Source organism: Cryptomeria japonica, chromosome 9, assembly GCF_030272615.1.
Source record: "Cryptomeria japonica chromosome 9, Sugi_1.0, whole genome shotgun sequence".
Classification (NCBI taxonomy): domain Eukaryota; kingdom Viridiplantae; phylum Streptophyta; class Pinopsida; order Cupressales; family Cupressaceae; genus Cryptomeria; species Cryptomeria japonica.
In genome coordinates this window covers 281448508-281468178 of record NC_081413.1, presented here as the reverse complement: position 1 = coordinate 281468178, position 19671 = coordinate 281448508, and the positions used below count along the sequence as shown (strand labels likewise).

The following is a 19671-nucleotide window of genomic DNA, read 5'->3' as shown; positions in this document are numbered from 1 at the left end:
CATTCAACAATAAAACCAAGGAAGTATTTTTCAATGATCTATAATTCTTATCATCCTAGCAAATCATGTTTTTGCATACCCACATCTTGTAGTTGTGTAATGATACACTTATCAACTTAATAAGAGGTCTTATGTGTCTGTCTTTGATCTAGCTATGGTCTTTGGGACCAAGCTTATATTGGCTACATTGTAGTACTTTCAACTTGTTCATCTTGAGTCGTAATTAATTTTATTAAGTATATTTTTGGAGAAGCCCTCCTTAGGTCTATCCGAGCTCAAAGTGAAGGATAGATTTCCCACTCTTAATAGTTGGTCTATTATTCTTCTATCTAATCATATATTAAAGGTCCATTGCTTTGATTTTAACACCCCTAATGCTTAGAAAATGATATAGCTTTAGGGATTTGTGAACCTGCAACTTTGAACACCAACATAATCAACGATGTATTTGAAATGGAAATATATTGAATGAAATATTGTCATGTCCCCTCCATAATCGTTATATATAACCTAAACAAAGCAATTATTATTATTATTTAATATATTATTTATTAATGCATAAGTATTTGAAGCTATTAAATACTTATTTATTTATTAAATATTATTATTAATTAGTATTTTCTTGAAATATTCAAATAGAATAAACTAATATTATTGTATAATCAATGATATTACATAGTTTTGTAAGGTAGCGGTAGAATACTATTTATTAATTATAAGTTACAGGCAGCACATCTGTGTATTCGATGGGATGCAACAGCAACTTGTATACATCAATTCGATAATAATCAAGCATTTAACCTGAGCACTTTTATTCAATATCAATTGGATAGTCAACTACAAACTAATGGATATCTTAATTAAGAGGTAGGTGTTAACTAATTATCAGTAATTATAATGATCAAGACACTGATCATGTGAAGTAAGAAAAATGTATGTTAAGAAACGTAATTAGTTCATAATGGGAAAAACATGACCCATTAATGAAGGGTTACAACTCTCAACGAAAAAGCAGAATGCAAGTATAAAATAAAGTGAGAATTCATTTCATCGAAGGGGAATGGAATATATATATTATTGGCAACCATCAGATGGAATACAGATATTGGCAACCTGGGATTGTAAATATATCCAATTTGGATCATTTGAGCATTTGGCCGCAAAGGCCCAATCAGGCAGTAAACATCCTTGTTCTTGGTGGTATGTGCGGTGATGTGCTTAATATGCATGCTTAATTTATGAAGCCCGTTAATGTTTGTATGCAGAATTTAATAAAAATATTAACATAGACTACAATATGTATTATAATAATGCATAGTTTCATAACAGTGGCAGACCAGATCTGACATGCGTCAGATCTGTCTGCCTTTACCAGTTACTAAATACATTAACAACTAATGTGTTAAGCAGTGGCAGTATTAATAATTGGTATAATAGGTAATTAGCAAATATACAAATAATTGGTAATGTTATTTAATTCATTTATTTATATATATTCAAATCACAATAAGGATTATATATATAGTAATGATTTAATATCCATAAGATTATATACTTATACATATACATACATATATATATATATATATATATATATATATATACATAATGTCTTAATCAGACAAATAACAATATTAGATTGTAAATCAGAAAGAGCTCGTAAGATAATAAACAGTAAGGGGATAATGTTTATATGTATAATTCTTGTTACCACTGTCAGTGTTTAAGAGGTTAGGAAATTGATAGAGGGGCAGTCTAAATCCAAGCAATAAGTTAAGTTCCAAGATAGGGTGGGGATCAGTGACCCATAAACCTTGAGGGTATAGACCCAAGATAGGTAAGGGCTTGGATCTGTAAACCTTGAGGGAACCTATTGTATTGTGGTATCATAGATTGTCATTCTTAGTGCTAAGTTAAGTCTTTGAGGAAAGAAGTCTCTTGCCGTTGATTTTGCAAGTTAATTGTTCCTATTTCCTAAGTGTTAAATTAAGGGGACATTAAAAATATTTAGAATAGAATAGATGACTAGAATTTTTTTAACATACTTGAAGCTAAATATAATCTATGCAAAAATAAACTCAGCTTTTTTTCCTTTGTGAAGTGTTCGTCTTCTGCTATTCTATTTGATAATGAAACTCCAACATTATTATATTGATCAAAACTAGTTGCAAATAGTAGAAAGATTAAACTAATAAAAACCCCTATAGACTTTATGGGATGACCAATAGACACATAAATATTTCTGTCCACCAAACACTACATATTTATGTTCCTATGAAACCATCCAGTAGAGCCTAATTAGGTACTTTTATTAGTTTAATATAACATAGTAAAAAAATTGACATTCAGTCTCAAGTTTGTTTTAATTCAACCATTAATATATTTTTTATTTTTATTTAAAAAAAAACATTTGTTCTCCAATCACAGAACCAAAATAAGGCAGTTGCTCTGCCCAAATTAAAATACTATCCGAAGACAATCTCAATAAATCCTGACGCCAAAACAGCATCCCCATTCTGAACAGCATTTGTCTCCATTGGAGCGTCTGCAATTCTGCTGCGAATCAGACCAAAAGCAAAAACAGTGGGAACCAAACGAGAGGTACACATCACCCTTTCTTCAGTCACAGCTACTTATGAAGCAAAGCAATATAAATCTCATCTCATCCTTCAGACATTCACACTGATCTTAAACAAAAACGTTTATTTCACCCAGTCTTATTCATCCTCAATATGGAGTTTTTGAAAATCCTCACAAATCCTCAGACCCTCCGCTTCGGCTAAGGAAACAGCCCAATTTGCTAGTGTATCCACCACTCCATTGCCACTCTGATAGGTGTGAGAAATTTTAAAATCCACGAATGCATTCAATTTTTGTTTTTGTTCATTCTCCATACTTGGGAACTTCCATTTGTGATAGCATTGATGATAATCTGCGAATACCCCTCCAAATGCAGCTTTGAGATTGACAATTTGCTCGCCAAGTCTACTGCAAGCAAGGTGGCTTGGGCTTCAGCCTCATTATTTGTGCCATCCAGAAGTTTTTGAGCACCGATAGCTAAAATGTTGCCCTGATCATCTCTAAACACACATTCAGCACCAAAAGGACTGGGGTTCCCTTTAGTTGCACCATCAAAGTTGGCTTTCACCCAACCATTATCAGGCTCTACCTTTTCCACATTTCTGATTCCTGTGGATCCTGGAATCACGCTATAGGTACCAAGGGCTGGAGGAAGCTTAAGCCCTGGCCAAACCCTCTGTAAATTACTATCATGCTTTCAGAATGGAAATTTTACTAGATTTTGTCTTTCTGCTACCAAGTTGACCACTTTCAAAACTGCCATATCTAACTTTGCTAGCAAGGATTCTAAACTTAGTTCTTTGACGTCGAACTTCCTGCAATACTGGAGAAAGAAGACTTCTTGATGTTTATTCTCCAACCTTGAAACATAGCCTTCAAAGAAGCTGGACAGGGGATCAATTAATTCTATCTATTTAGCAAATGTATCCAACATCTATTTGTAAAGTTGTAATGTAGCAGCAAATGATCTATTGTTTCTTCACTTTTCTTACACAGAATGCATTGGTTAGGGCCTTGGAAGCCAATATTTTAACTTTCACCTGTCAAAATGCGTCTTCTCAAAGCCAACCAAGCAAAGGAACCCGCTTTGGGGAGGCAATTTTTATTCCAGTAAAGTTGTTTTGGCAAACCTTCTTCACCCCAAGCATTTTCCAATAGCTTGTATCCTATTTTAACACTATACACTCCCTTTTTTGAACCACACCATAGCAATTCATCTTTGTCACTTGTCATAAGGATTTTTCACTCTTTCAAATTATTCATTGTAGCGTCCTAAAATTGCGACACTTGCAATTTCGACTGCATTTGGGTCTTCATGATGGCGGTGCAACATTGAACTTGAATGGAGACCCCGAAACCTGTTTACAACATCAAAAACTGCATTTTTCTACACCCTGCCTGATCCCTCCTTGCACCCTGCTGTCCCGGGAGGTGGGACCAGGGCGCCGCCCTAGTCCTTCAGGACTAGGGCGCCTAGCGCCCTGGTCCCCCAGGACCATGGCGCCCAGCGCCCTGGTCCCTGGCCCTATTTTGGGCCCGGTCTCTTGTGGGCATCGGGTCTTTAAGTTTGCAATTCGGGAAATAATGTTTCCTGGTCGGCCTAAGGTCGGGAAAATCAGTTTATCAGCCCTAATTGACAAGTATATAAACTACTTTTCCTCTCCTGGAAAGGGAGGAAGGAAAGAGCAAGAGCAAGAGGCGAAAGCGATATTCAAACATTCAAACATTCAAGCATTCAAGCATTCCTTCAAGCAATTGAGTATTCTAAGTCTCCATTCAAGGCTAGGTGTTGCATTCAAGACAAGGATTCAACCATTGAAGAGGAGATCACATACAACATACAACATGCTACATACATTACACCTTTGCATGTAAGAATACAAACTTCTTACAACAAGGTATCAGTACTTGTTTACATTACAAACATTTACATTTACAGCATTCTCATTTCTTGGTTAATTCCAAAATCGGGGTTTGACCTAAAGGCAAACCCCTCATCCCTAACCCCCCAATCGTCCTCTCTTTTCTGTGTGTAGGTTGCAGGTACGCGGCTGTAATTGAAGATCTAGAATCCTTGTGCAGAGACGAACAGATCCACCTTCGTTTCGCGGATTTTTCGGAGGACCGTGTGCACACCGGGCGCCATCGTCCCGTCAACTTTCGCTCAAATTTGCAGAACAACACCGTCTCGACATTTTACTGCTAATTCCAGGTCCGCAGCTTCATCCCATATCCCTATCTCTGTTTATAAGCGAATCTTTCCTACTTTACATGCATTCCTAGTTCAATCTTTCTATCTACATTTTTTACAAAAGAGGGTATCCTGGATGTCTTAACCCTTGAAACTCATATAGAATCCAATCTTGCATTGTGTGGGATTGGATCTTGTGGGTTTCAACCCCTCTTTTGAATGTAAAGTCTCTCCTAAGTGAAAACCATCAACCCTAGTGACTCTCCCTTCTCTCTCCTTGGAGTTGGGGAGGGGAGAACAACTAGGGTTCGATTTTTCTGCTTTACATTCATCATCAAAGCTTGCTTATCTGCATTCAAGTTGATTTCGTCCAAAGGCTTCCAAGCCCCCTCTTCAAACCCATCAACAACCCTTTTTACCAAATAATCTTTAACCTGGATTCCCCACTTTTCCTTCAAAATTCTCTGAATGTCTGCAAATTTAGCATCATCTTTCAAAGCTGGAAGCCCCTCCCAAGAATCCTCCAGAAAATTAGCAAGCTCTTCCGAACCTAATTGCCAAGTAAGATGATCTGTGATAACACTCCTGCAAGAGAGCATAAAGTTCCATATTGCCGAACCTTTTGGGGGGTTTCTTATTGTACGAATCCTTTACTTTTCTGGGGTATCTAAGTATTTCCTTTGTAGAATCCGTACCCACTTTTGATCTGGTTTAGTAAACATGCTCCAAATTATTTTGCACCCATTGCTTCATTCATGATATTCCACTTTCGTAGTCCTGTACCACCAGCAGTTTTAGGTTGACATACTCTATCCCAGGCAACCAATGAGATCTTATCCTGATCCTTACATCCATTCCAGAAGAACTTCTTCATTTTCTGTTCTATGGTGGATAATATTGTGGATGACAGTTTAAAACACATCATTGAGTAAATCGAAAGGGCTGGAATAACAAATTTAAGCATTAAAATTTGTCCTGCAGAGAACAGCCACCTCCCTTTCCATCCCTCCATTCTCCCCAAGCAGCTATCCATTAAATGTTTCCACAGGTTGGATCTACAAGCTCCAACAAAGAGAGGGGTACCCAAGAACTTACCAGGCAATTGGCCAATCTTCATACCAAGAATTCAAGCAATTTCTTTCTGTTTGTCTAATTTGTGTTAAAGAAAAATATCCCAGACTTATGCCTTTTTTGGTTTGTTTTAAAGCCAAACAATACTTATCAAGAAAGGATTTCATAATTCAAGCTTTCTTCAAAGAAGATTCTCTCATCAACATGTCATTGGCAAATTGCTGATGTGTAATGGCCTCCACACCTTGAGCAATCTTACCCCCTTCCATTTGCCTTCCAATCCGACCTTGCTGATGTATCTGCCTAACACTTAAGCCATAATTTAAAAAGAAAGGGAGACATAGGATCCCCTTGCCGAAGGCCTCTCTTTGAGGCAAAGAAGCCTTGAGGACTTCCATTTACTAAAACTGAGAAGTGTGGACTCTCAATACAACTCTTAACCCAAGAGATCCATGGAGAACAAAACCAAATTTATCTAATACTTTTAGCAAGAAAGGTCTATCGACTAGATCATATGCCTTTCTAATATCCAGTTTGACAAAGAATCTAATCTGTTTTAGCCTTTCTAATTGAATGAATTGCTTCATGCGCAATAATAATACCATTACAATAGATGAAATCATCAAAGGATTGAAATTCCTTCTTCTTAGGGGCTGGAAAAGAAATCTACGTTTTTTTCTTACTTGACAATAAATATTAGGATACAAAATCTCAAACAGTAGAAGCAAGTTGTGTGTATGTTTTATAAAACCTTCATTTCATTTCCACAGAAAGGAACTACTTCACTCATCCCTTTCACAGTTTGGCATCCAGACCAGTCTGCTCTAAAGACAAATCTCTTTTCCTATGATTTAGAAATTCAGAAACATTTAATAAAAGAAAATTTACACAGGTTTACTGTGATTTGAAAAAATAGGGTTTTCCAGTACATGAATGTTTAATTTTTTATTTTGGATTTGTATTTTCATTTTTATCTGTCTGTGTTTTCTATACAGTAATGACCCAGGTATGCCTGCAGCTTATGCAGGCCATGCCTGGAATGGACACCCAAGTCCGGGGGCCAAAGTGGGTAAACCCTGCAACATAAGTCTTGTTTATGCAATTTATCAGTTAAAGGTTATCTAGCAATATATTGGCAATTGATCTTAGGTGAGGCCATTGACTTGTTGAATTTCTACTTGTTTGTGGATGCAATTTACTTTCTTGTAGTTAATTTCTGTTGAGAAAGACAATGGTTTTCTTTAACAGTGGATAACATTTACAAATGTAGCTCATGCAAGTGACTGAGTGCAAATAGGACAAAAAATAGTTCCTAAAGAGCACTTAATCAAGTACATATATGACTAAATCCTGCCCAAAAACAAACTGTTTTAATATCAACGAGAAATATCTAGAAGTCAAAATACAGGACAGTTCAGATCAGCCATATATCAACAGTTAACAATCCAATCAAGTTTTCATTTCTTGCACTGGTTATTGGACTCCTTTTTATCCAGGTAATTGATAAAGTTATTAATTCAATTCTTAAGCGCGTTGACGCTAAATTCAACAAATTCCTTAAGCCACCAATGAGTATATGCACCTATTGGGATGGCAGGATACGAGGTAGAGTTGTCATCCTTCTTCACTATCAGATGAACTATCATACCCAGCCAAACCATGATTAGGAGCGACTTCATATTCAATAGCAATTACTTTCCCAGTTGCTTTAGATCCACCAACAGAATCAGCAGGGTTGACTTTCGTGAGACAACTGGATAAATATAATAGTTTTGTTAAAGATTGTTCTATCTGTAAGAGTTGCTTATACATATTAATATATCATTAGAAAGTGAAGTAATTCATGATAATGTACATTTATTTTGCTTTTTTATTCTGATGTTTTGAGAGATGTTAAATGGAATGTTGTTGTTAAGCGGTCTTAGGAGTTTAAGTCTAATTAATCCTTTATTGATTATGATTAATCTTTGGTTTTAATGCCAGAAGGAATGGAGCTGAAGTCAGATCCTCAAGTTTTTTATGATAGCTCAGTGGTTACTAGAAAACCATCTTCTGGGGCAACTGCAAGTGAATGGCGAAACTTCATGGTATGTACATTATCCTGCAAGTTCATATAATTTATAAATAATTATAAAGCAGATTAGTTTTTAATCATTCAAGGATATTTGTTAATTGAAAGATTTTACTTTTCTTGTTGGTGCCACATTTAAGAGAAGCCCAATCACAGCATTTCCTTTATGTTCTGATTTGTATCAAATTACACATGTGATTCGTATCAAATTACACATGTGATTTGTATCAATTTCATTGGTGTCACTTGTTTTCAAATTACACATGTGATTTGTATCAATTTCATGAGAAGCAACCTTTAATGTTCATAGCATGTTTTTTCTGACAACTTCTTGATTTATTTGACTAACAAGAGCAAATTTAATATTTTTGACAAGCTTAAGCATGATCTACAGTTAGCCGATTCATGATGGTTGACCAGCACCAATAACAGCTAGAAGATGGATCATGATGTTTAACCGTATCCAAGAGCTGATGGGAAAAATTCATACGTTATATAATCCAATATAGGTGAAAAGAACTCAATGCTGTTGCTGCTTTGTTATGCAAGGTTGTGCCTTAAAACATCAAACAACGCCAGCTGATTCTGTATAATGATGCTAGATCCTTCCCACAGCAAATCCAATTAGAGAATTAGCTTTTTGTTCACAATAATGTTAGCACCTACCAACAAGTGTCTTTCTATACTCCTCACCTCCATGTCAATCCATGCGTATTGTTCACAGTCAAAAATATCGTATCAAAGCTCAGGGTCATATTGGGAATGCCTTTGCTTGTTTGAGTAAGCTGTGGGGTTCCACAATTCTCAGCCATAAGAAACATAATACTTTTACAGTCCATGTCATTGATTAAAAGTGCTTATGGATGCAAATTTTTAGCATCAATATTTAAGATCACACTCCATGATACATCATCAAAATAAGGAAAATATAAGATAGGTTGTAGACTTTACCTACTAAATAGATGGAGGAGTAGAAGACGGAGAGTGGCAAGTGAGAAAAATAATTAATTTTTAAATAATAAAGAAGATTAGAATATAGGAGGTGTGCCTGTAGCAATAAAATGAGAGAAGAAAATATAAATAGAAATCATATTAATGTCCATGAACAACCAAATCTAGGTCAATGGGGCTCAAGAAAACAGCAGTATACAATTTAAATCCTAAAAAGAAGAGACATATTATCGTAATGCTAGCTCATCATAGTATTGAAGAGCAAATAGTTTTCATAAATAAGATGAAGAAGAAAATGGTTCCAAGAATCAAACAAGGGTATGGAATAGTTATCTAGATTTCTGTTTGTGTTATCTGGTTCTTGTTTAATTCCTGGAACCATTTATGTTTGCTGTCTCATTTTGAATACTTTTAGCTTTTTCATTACTATGATACTAATATGATGATATGGTTCGTCTTCTTTTTAGGCTTCAATATTAATAAAAATATTAAGGGTTTTTTTGTTTCTATCTGTGCTAAAAGGATATCTTTATTTTTCATTTTTTTGATAGAAAGAAGAATCAACGGTGATTGATACTCCCCACTTAATTCAAGGGCTTGTTAGAAGTGGGTGAGCTATTATAGCTCCTCAACTGTGAATTGAGCTGTACCATACTCAACAAAGCTTGTAAAATGAGTTCTGAACCTGCAACCATTGTACATGTTTTAAGGGGCTTAACTGTCTCGTATCAAGTGTGTGGGCCTAAAATTTTGAGGTAAATTGTGGGGCATCTCATGGTAGACATGGGGGTGGGCTTGGTCTCTCTATATGGTTACGCTGTCCACTCCACTTCTCTCCTTTTTCCACAGGTCAATACTATAATGGGATCTACGTTAGCCCTAGGAAAGAAGTCCATGACCTCAGATCTGTTAACTCAACTGTAGTAACCAGTTTTTCCTACTATGCCAACAAACCCCCTTTACATCCTAGAAATCTTCATGTCAAAGTCGGTTCTTTAAGGAAATTGGGAGTTCCAATAATTAGAGTTACCGACAATCTTCCTATTCAAGTAAACAACCGCTTTGAAATTGCAATGGAGTTTGTTTTCCTGTCTTCTGGACTTCAGAACACCTGCCCCATCCCAGTCCCCAAAATCAGCACACCCATTTTCTTGTCAGTGATAGCCAATTTGAGAAATCATAAAGTGACAGATCTGCTAAAGAAAGTGCCACTGTAACTTGTGCTACACACCCTTGGCAACTGAAATTTCTGAATAACAATATCAGGGGCCATGATTATGCTGTTTGTTCAATGGAAAGATGAATAGCTTTCGTCAGTTATGTTTACCACCAAAAGCAGGAGAATTGAGATGTTGGAATGCACTATTTATGGTGATAGAGAGGTCAATTTTCACTTTCAGGCTGTTGCAAAATTCCAACCTGTCTGTGAGGTAGTCTGTGGAATTGGAAGTGGCCATGCCCAATGTTCATTAATTGTGAGCCTTCAGAGTCATTCAATAATGCAGCACAAATTAGATGCTAATCAAATAGAGCTAAAACAGTATAACAGAACAATCAAGCACATCAACAACACAAGGATATACATTGTAAAACCCTAGCAGTCTGCTAGAGAAACATCCATGGGGCAAAGTATTGGTAATTGTATTGTTCAAGAAAACAAATAGTACAATCCTCATGCGGCTGGCACATAAACAATATTTATAATATTTAACCCACTGTCAAATCTAGGGCTTTTTGATGAACCACACAGATTTTTGTTTAGGAAAGTAGGTTTTTAATGTTATGTCACCACTTTGAAATATAATCTAATAATAAATAAAAATAATAAAGTTAAAATACAAAAGAACAAAAATAAAAATTAAATTAAAATATAAAAGAATATAATTAAAATTTGATTAAAGTTTATGATTGGTCAAAAGGCATGAAATGATAAGTTGTGACTCCCCCAAATATGAGATATAAAAGGGAGAAGAGAACTCGTTTGAAGGGGGGATAATTTGGGAATCAGAAGTGCAGATCTGATTGTGAAAGGGTCCCTTTCAAAGGGTAGAAATAATGAAGAGGTGCACTGTTTCAAAGGGTGCTAATAGTGAAAGGGTATATCTCTTGCCAAAGGGCATACATGATGAAGAGGTGTGACCTCTCCCTCACATTGAGAGATATAAGGGAAAGGAATCAAAAGCATCCAGTTATATCACCATGGATCAGATCAGATCAGAACTGTTGTTTACAGGCAGTAACATCCTTGTTCTTGGTGGTATGCATGGGGATGTGCTTAATATATGAAGTTTGATAATGTTCTTATGTACAATTTAATAGTAATATTAATATATACATTCATAGTACATGAAAGACTACAATATTAATGGCCTAGACTTTAATTCATTTGCTAATGCCTATGAGAGGATAGGTTGGTGTGTGTAGGGAAAGGCGAGTAAACCCATCACAAGTGATGGTGAGCCCAAGATGGGTAGGGATGTAGTCCTGGGCCTTGAGGGAGCCTCTTTGTAGTTGGTGTCGACACTAAACCCCCATCCCTCATTAGGATTAGGAAAGAAGCTAGTATAGGACTTAATATAATGAATTTTGGATATGTTATGAATACTAACTCGTGTAATAGTTCAAGAAATATGAATTGAAGCATAATAATGTACAGTAATGCGTGTTAATTCATTGGGAAACAGGCAGCCTCCTAGTAGGGGACATTACATTTAATCACGAGGTACGTTGGTCTCCAAACTGAGCTGCAAACAGGTCCAAAATTTTAACACCTCTTTTTATTGTTGTTACAATTCAATCAACCAATTTCATAATCCATCCCAGCCACATAAAATTCCTCCAGTTGGCCTGCTTCAAATATCCTTTCCAAGGATGACAAGGGATCACCTTTTTTGATCCAAGGGGAGATGACCTATAGTGGGTTCTTATCATCCAGACTAGGAAGGAGCAATGCAACACTATGGAAACCCTCAAATCTACCCTTTCCAAATTTTGTCTATACTTTTTCTTTTTCTTTCAACTTTAAAATTGATGATCTATTAAGGGTCCTTGTCTCACTCAATATGCAAAATATATCAAACACATCAAGAATAAACACAAAATCTGGTTTAAAACCATGCAAGGGTGACAGGTTCAAGCCAAAGATAAAAACCAGTATAGAACTGTCCAACATGCATCACCCAAGGATTTCCAACAAAGTACCTATCCTATGAACTAAGACCAGCCAGATGGCTAATATTATGACAATAAACAGCAGCCTAAAAGCCATAAGAAACTTAAAGAATTAGAAGTTCTACAGATATAAAACCATTAGAAATCATAATTTGATCACAGTAGAAGCTGCTACATATTAAAATTTCCCATCAAGAAATATTTGCGCTGCTGGGAATTGAACGTCGGTGCTTGCAAGTCCTGCTAGCCACTCCATCACCCAAGACAGGAGCCACCTCAATTCTAATAGGAATAGAGGGAGACTCTAAACTAGATAACTAAATGCCATCAATGAGTTGTGACTGATGGACTATCCTTGTCAATTTTATTATTTGCAAATGCAGGGAGAGAGAAACCACTAGTAGCTTCAAATAACCCATTGTGGTGAGAATTCACCATATGCTTTATCACCTGCTGTATATCCTTATAAATCCATTAGAATTTCGACACCCTTGTTAAGGGTGTCGAATTCTGCAACTGAAGCTTTACATAGAAATGAACACACTAGAAGAGGGCATCATCATTATCATTTCTAACAACTTCATTCAACATGTAATGCAAATCTGCTAATACTGTCGTTGACACTAAATGATACTTGTATCCTCCACCTTTTCTGAGCCCAACATTGCCTTAACCAGGTTGAGAGCATGCACATTTGGATAGTAAAATATATTCTTCAACCTAAAATCAGAATTGTGACCTTTCCTCAAAGGGTCCTTGGGGTTTTATTATTGTGACCAGGTATCAAGAAAAAGACAAAGCATGGCTAGAGATATCCCATCGCATCCATCTCCACAACTAGCCACACACGAAATCACCTTTTCACTGAAGACTACCATTGAAATATTTTCATACAACAGCCAATAATGCCTTTCCTTGTTATGGCATACATCTTGAAAGAACCTCCTACACGAGCAATGATGTGCTAAACAAGATACCTAATGAGAATGACTCTATTGTAAGCCTACTTGGAATAAAACATTTGAATACGGACATAGGGTGAAATATTAAAACTTCACCATTCTTTCCATCTCTATAATCAATGTTAAACCTTACCATTCTATTCCATCAATACTTTCTTTTGTAGTTAATATTGAGAAATCTATCCTTATATTGACTAAAAGATCAGTTGCTTATTTTTAATCCCGAAAACAATTACTTATCCTCGCTGCACCAAATTTCCTTGGCCCAGAAAGCACTTCTTCTAAACATGTCCTCGTTTGGGTGTTTTTTTTTTCCAGCATATTTACTGAGAATCACTTCCGATCTCAATCTCATGATAGCCTACTATATATACCATATCCAAACCTATAGTTAAAGTTCCCCATTCAACTATGCTATTGCTAAGTTATTGATCTTGCAAAGGTTGTGGTTTGGGTTCGTTGGTTCAGTTTGTGTGAAATAATAATTGATTGTTGTATAAACAAAGGAGAGGAATACTCATTATATAAGCAATTACAGAATATCTTTCCATAATGGGTGAATGATTGGAACTAGAGATAGAATAGAAAGATTCTAAATACTAACTGACTGATTTACATAGAAAGTTACTAAAAGCTAACCAAACGACTTAAATGACCATTATAAGATAAATATCATAATATTACTTTAATACCCTTACTCTATCGTCATTCTACTAACTACCATGCAGAAGACTTGTCACGATCTGCTGGTTTTTTGGCCATGAATGCTTAGAAGGCTGAACCCTTCTTTGAATGCTCTATGACAGAAGCTGGCTGTTGAGACCCTCCTTGGTTAGATTTTTGATTAGCCAACCGCTTTCTGCAGAACTTCTTCATATGACCAAGTTTACCACAATAGTGACACCCTACCGCTATCTAGAGATACGAAAAACGAGATAGAAAAATTGCTTCTCAAATACCTTCGATTTTTGTTGATAAAAAATCAGAAGAAAACTGAAATCCACAGTTTGTTTTTAAAAAATCGTGCAAAATTTCTGAATACCTATGATTTTCTGAAAAATCGCTCTAAACCTCCATAGTTCTGAAAATCCACGATTTTGCCAAGAAATTGTAAAAAAAACTAGGTTAAAAATCCTCCACTGCTTTGGAAAAAAACATTAACACCTAGATGTTGTAAAAAAATTGTGCAGTTTTTGCACAAATGCCATTCGTCCGAGAAACCCTAGGCACAACCCCAAAACACAGCAAAAAAATTATCAAGAACAACTATCAGCATGAAAAGAACAACTATAAAACATGAAAAGAACAACTATCAAGATGCAAACACCGAGTTTCATGTGGAAAACCCTTTCGGGTAAAAATCACGGTACACAATAGCTTCCATTGACAAAATGGGCACCAACCCAGATTACACAAGTGAGCATTAACTTCATTCAGCTAAAGCACCAACTTCAGTTTTCCACTTGCTTAAAAGCACCATAGATTGACTTCATTATTCACACATTTTAACGCATACTCCACTTTGCTTCTAAATAATACCAAAATACCATTAAACAGAATTGAATTTCTCGTAGCCAATGCTTGATACCTCCATTTTTCATACTGATACCATTGCTTCCCTTTTTCTTTTTAGCAACTCCACCTATATAATATATCACCCACTTGCATAGCACTCAAAGATATATTAAAAACGTTTGGCTTCAATTTCATGTGACTGTTTTCCTCTACAATAATTTAATGCTATGCACACACCCTTCAGTTATATGCTGCACACTTTTTGTAAATTGTATATTCTCCTCACATGGTTACTAAAAAGTTAATATTCGATCCTCATATGAATATCACATGACAGGTATCCTTTAAAAACAATTGACCAATTTAGATAGCGGACACTTCATCACGTTTATTGGAGGCACAAAATGCTAGATACCATAATGATAATTTCCGACTACATAGCACTCCCACTTTTTGAAGGCATTCAACTTCATTTAATAATATTGCTTGCATGCTCCTTACATGGCTTGATTCCATCATTTATTGCACTTGACTGCATAAAAAACTCCTATTTTGAATAGAGTTTTTACTTATTAATATCCATTGTCTAAGGCATGTGATTCCAATATTAATATCACATCAACATTAGTATCACACCATTATTTAATAATGGACCAAAATCTGAAACCATGAAAAGAATATTAAATTCAGAACACCATGTTATTGACATTCCATTGGTGATGTGTCAATTTGACTTGCCACAAGCATAGACAAGCATCCAACTCAAACTAACAACCAAGTAGCTCAAACACAGCCAAGTAGCTCAACTAGACAACCAAGTAGCTCAACCAAGTGAGCAACCAGCTCAAGCAAATAACTAGGTAGATGAAGAAAATAACCTTTTGTGCCATAGTTCCTTGTTGGTTCAAGTAATCCTCCAAACTGTGTACAACTTTATTATCAACTTTTGACATCAACAACAAAATATCTAACCATCTCTCTCTTTGTCATTGATGGCAACGCAACTTGAAACTAAACCAACTTTGAAACAATGTTGCTTCCTTTGACTTACTACACGCCCTTTGACATCAATGATTGAAACCAACCTGCATTTCTGAAATGGGGTTAAATGAATGTGACAATGAAAACTCCCTGAGTCAAACCGACAATTTAATGATGGAGTGAAATCACTCCCAACTTCTTCCTCAAGCATTCAAAAGTTTCCTTTGGTAGAGGCTTAGCAAACAAATCTGCAATCTGCTCTTTAGTTGAAACATATTCCGGCTTAACTTGCTGATACTTGATAGGAATATGTTTAGTCTTAGAGTGCATAACTGGATTTTTAGAAATATTAATGGCACTCATGTTGTCACAAAAGATAGTGTAGACGTATAAAAACTATGTTACTCCATAGCTTGCATCAAGAAGTCCTGTGTGTGTGTGTGGACTAGTATTCTAACATATTTTCACATATTTAGTTTTATTCGCCCACTTTTCCCGCATACAGATAGATATAGGATGATTATACTCTACCTTAATATCTTTCAGTGTTTGCTTCATCCATAGAACTTGTGTTCAACAAGACATTGCTGCAATGTATTATGCTTTTTTTGTAGACAATGAAGTAGAAGCTTGCTTTTTACTCAATCATGAAACAAGACAGACACCTAGAAAAAATGCACATCCACTTGTGCTCTTTCTATCATCAACAAAACCACCCCAATCTGCATTTGTATAAGCTATGAGTGTAAAATTATTACCTTTAGGATACCATAACCCATAGGACCCTTAAGATACTTGAAGATCCTCTTAATTGCATGAACACTAGTATCCTTAGGAGTAGCTTGAAATCTAGCAACATTATCGACAACTTGAATAATGTCAGGTCTAGTAGCTGTAACATATAATAAACTTGCTATCATAGACCTACACAAAGTTTGATTAGCATTAGGAGACTCATCATCTTTTACTTAACTTACATCTTGTTACCATTGGAGTGCTTACTAGATTGCAATCCTCCATTCTAAACCTTTTCAACATCTCTCTTATATACTTAGTTTGAGAAATGAAGATGCTTTTAATTGATTGATGAATTTGCACACCAAGGAAGAAAGACAACTCATCCAATATGGACATTTCAAACTGATTCATATTAGTGGCAAAAGCTTTACACATTTCTTCACAATCACTACCAAAAATCAGGTCATCAACATAAACCACAACAATCAACATATGATTACCTTATTTAACATACAGATTTCTGTTCTCTATCCCTCTTCTAAATTCTTGCTGCTGCAAATAACTGTCAAGTTTAGCATACTAAGCACGTGGGGCTTGTTTAAGACCATAGAGAGCTTTTTTTAACTTGCATACATAGTTTTGATTTTTTGACAAGACAAACCCATTTGGCTGCTCTATATAAACTTCTTCATTCAAATTGCCATTTAGAAAAGCAGATTTAACATCTATTTGAAAAACTTTAGAACCTTTGAAAAAAGCAAAGGCTAAGAGCATTCTAATAGTTTCTAAATGTGCAACAAGAGAAAAAGTTCTTCTAAGCCAATACCTTCAACATGTGCATAGCCTTTGCACACAAGACTTGCCTTGTTCCTCACCACTTTACCACCTTCATTCAACTTATTTCTATAAACCCACTTTGTACCAATCATGTTCTTGACTTTGGGCTTTGGGACAAGTTTTCATGTCTCACTTTTCTGACTCTGATCAAGTTCTTATTTCATGGCTGCCACCAATGTTTATCTTCTGCTGCCTTCTCAAAACTTTTTGGCTCAATCATGGACAACAAGGAGATATTTTCATCTTTAGAGTAGTTGACATTTCTTCTTGTGGCTCTTGGTCTATCCTCTTGCAAAATCTAATCAACAGGGTGATTTCTTTGAACAAACTTTGATGAAGTCTTCAAGGAGGTTCTGAATGTGCTCTTACTTTTATAATTTGTAGGTTTATTTTCAGTAGTTACTTCTGCTGTCCCATGTTGAACACTTGAAGATGCATTTTCAGAATTTTCATTTGTGTCTCAGAATTTGCATCTGCTGTTTCATGTTGAACATTTGAGGTCATTTGTTGAACATCACTTTCTTCTTCATCTTCTTGTCGGTTTCCATCATCATCTTGTATCTTATCATAAATGTTAGCATCTTCATGAACCTTCCCTTTAGCACTTTCAACAATCTTGCATAATCTTCTGTTAAAACATCTATAAGCCTTACTCTTAGAAGAGAATCCTAAAAATCCCTTCATCAGCCCTAGAATCAAATTTCACAAGATTGTCTTCATCCCTTTTAATATAACAAGGACTACCAAAAATTCTAAAATACTTCACAAAAGCAACCTTACCTTTGCACAATTCATATGGAGTTTTGCTGTGCTTTGCTCTAATCAGCCTTCTATTCTGAATGTAAACAGCAGTATGGGCTACCTCTCTCCAAAAAAGAATCATTCACCTTAGACTCATTCATCATACTATGAGCCATTTCTTGGATTGATCTGTTCTTTCTCTCAACTACACCATTTTTTTGTGGTGTCCTAGCAGTTGAGTACCGTCTTTTTATACCATTTTTTTTGCAGAAATTTACAACTTCATTTGATGTGAACTCTCCTATATTGTTTGAACATAAGCATTTAATTTTCAGACCCTTCTTATTCTCCACAAAGGCTTTGAAGTCCTTGAACTTCTCAAGTGCTTCTGATTTTTTTAAAAAAATGCAACACAAGTCATTGTTGAAAAATCATCAATTAAAAGCATAAAATACTTCTCACCTTGCATACTCATAGTTCTTATAGGCCCACACAAATCAGTATGAATCAACTCGAGACGTTGTGCTAGAGATTATTTTGATTTGAAACTCTTCCTTGTTTGCTTTCCAAATTGACATTCTTTGCAAACACTGTTTGAAGGTTTAGTGAGTTTTGGTACATCTCTAACAACTTCCTTTATGTTGATCTAAAGAAGACTGTCAAAGGTTGTGTCCCAGCCTCATGTGCCATACCCATCATTCATCCACTTGACTCAAACAACACTTTTCACATTTGATATCATCAAGAATGTATAGATTGTTAGCAGCCCTACTTGCATCAGCAATGTGTTTACCATTTTTACTAATTTCACAACAATTTGAATTGAAAACCAAACTATGTCTTTGACCTTACAATTGATTCACACTCAATAAATTATGTTTCATACCTTCTACATGTAACACATTCTTAACTTTGGTTTCACCATCATTCAAAATAAATGTACTTTGACTTGCAACTTTGGCGGATGAATTACCATCAAATCTCACCTTGCCTCCATTTGTCCTTTTGAGAGTCAAAAACTTACTTTTATCTCGAGTCATATGCCTAGAACAACCATTGTCAACATATTATACGTCCTTTTCATTTTGTGAAGAAAGGCTGTTTGCACAATTCTGGATTTTTCTAAAACTTCTTTCCTCTTCTTTCTCCAAACTTTAGTAACCTCCTTTGCTTTGTCCTTTTTCTCAACCTTATGGTTTTTCTTAGAGAAATCTGCCATACCACTTTTACAACCTTTTGCAGTGTGACCAAAGTTATTACATGTATAACATATAACATTGTAATTCCTTGGAGAAGCAAAAGAGTTCCTACTCATAAATTTGAAATCATTTCTTGCAAACATTCTATAGTTGATTGCCTTGTGTCCAAAATAATTGTAAGAGAAACAATAACTATAAAAGAAAGAATTGTTAAACTTGGTCAAATGTGCTTGCCTTGAGATAAGAGGCCTTTTGAAAGCAATATTTCTGATTTTTGAAGGTGAATCCTTTGTCTCATTGATCTTTTATTGTTTATTTTTTGTAGACTTGGAACTTTGACCTTCTTCAAGGCCAACTTCATCTTTATTAGTAGATGATTTTTGTGAGTCAATCACCTTGTTTAAAGACATTGAACTTTTGTGATCAATCTTCTCATGATTCAGCTGTGTCAAAGATTTATCCAATTTTCTAAGTGAAACAATTTCAGCTTCAAGTCTCTCACAGTTTTCTTCTTTGAGCTCAAGTTGACTTCTAATCTCTTCTTCTATCTTCTTTGCTTCTTCAACTTGAATCTTCAAATCAATTATCAGCTTCTTTGCATCTCCAAGGGCTTGAGATGTTTTGATTCTTTCCTTATTCCCTTCTTGTAGCAGAAACTTCAAG

General features: G+C 35.5%; 1 protein-coding gene across 1 annotated transcript in view; it reads left to right on the top strand.

Annotated features, from left to right (window-relative positions):
- LOC131048611 (uncharacterized) overlaps positions 1-19671 on the top strand; it is a 63280-nt gene that overhangs the window by 29022 nt on the left and 14587 nt on the right. The window contains exon 4 of the mRNA XM_057982635.1: positions 7826-7929. Within this exon, the coding sequence (XP_057838618.1) occupies positions 7831-7929 (99 nt within the window). The 5' untranslated portion in view covers positions 7826-7830. The remainder of the gene's footprint in view (positions 1-7825; positions 7930-19671) is intronic.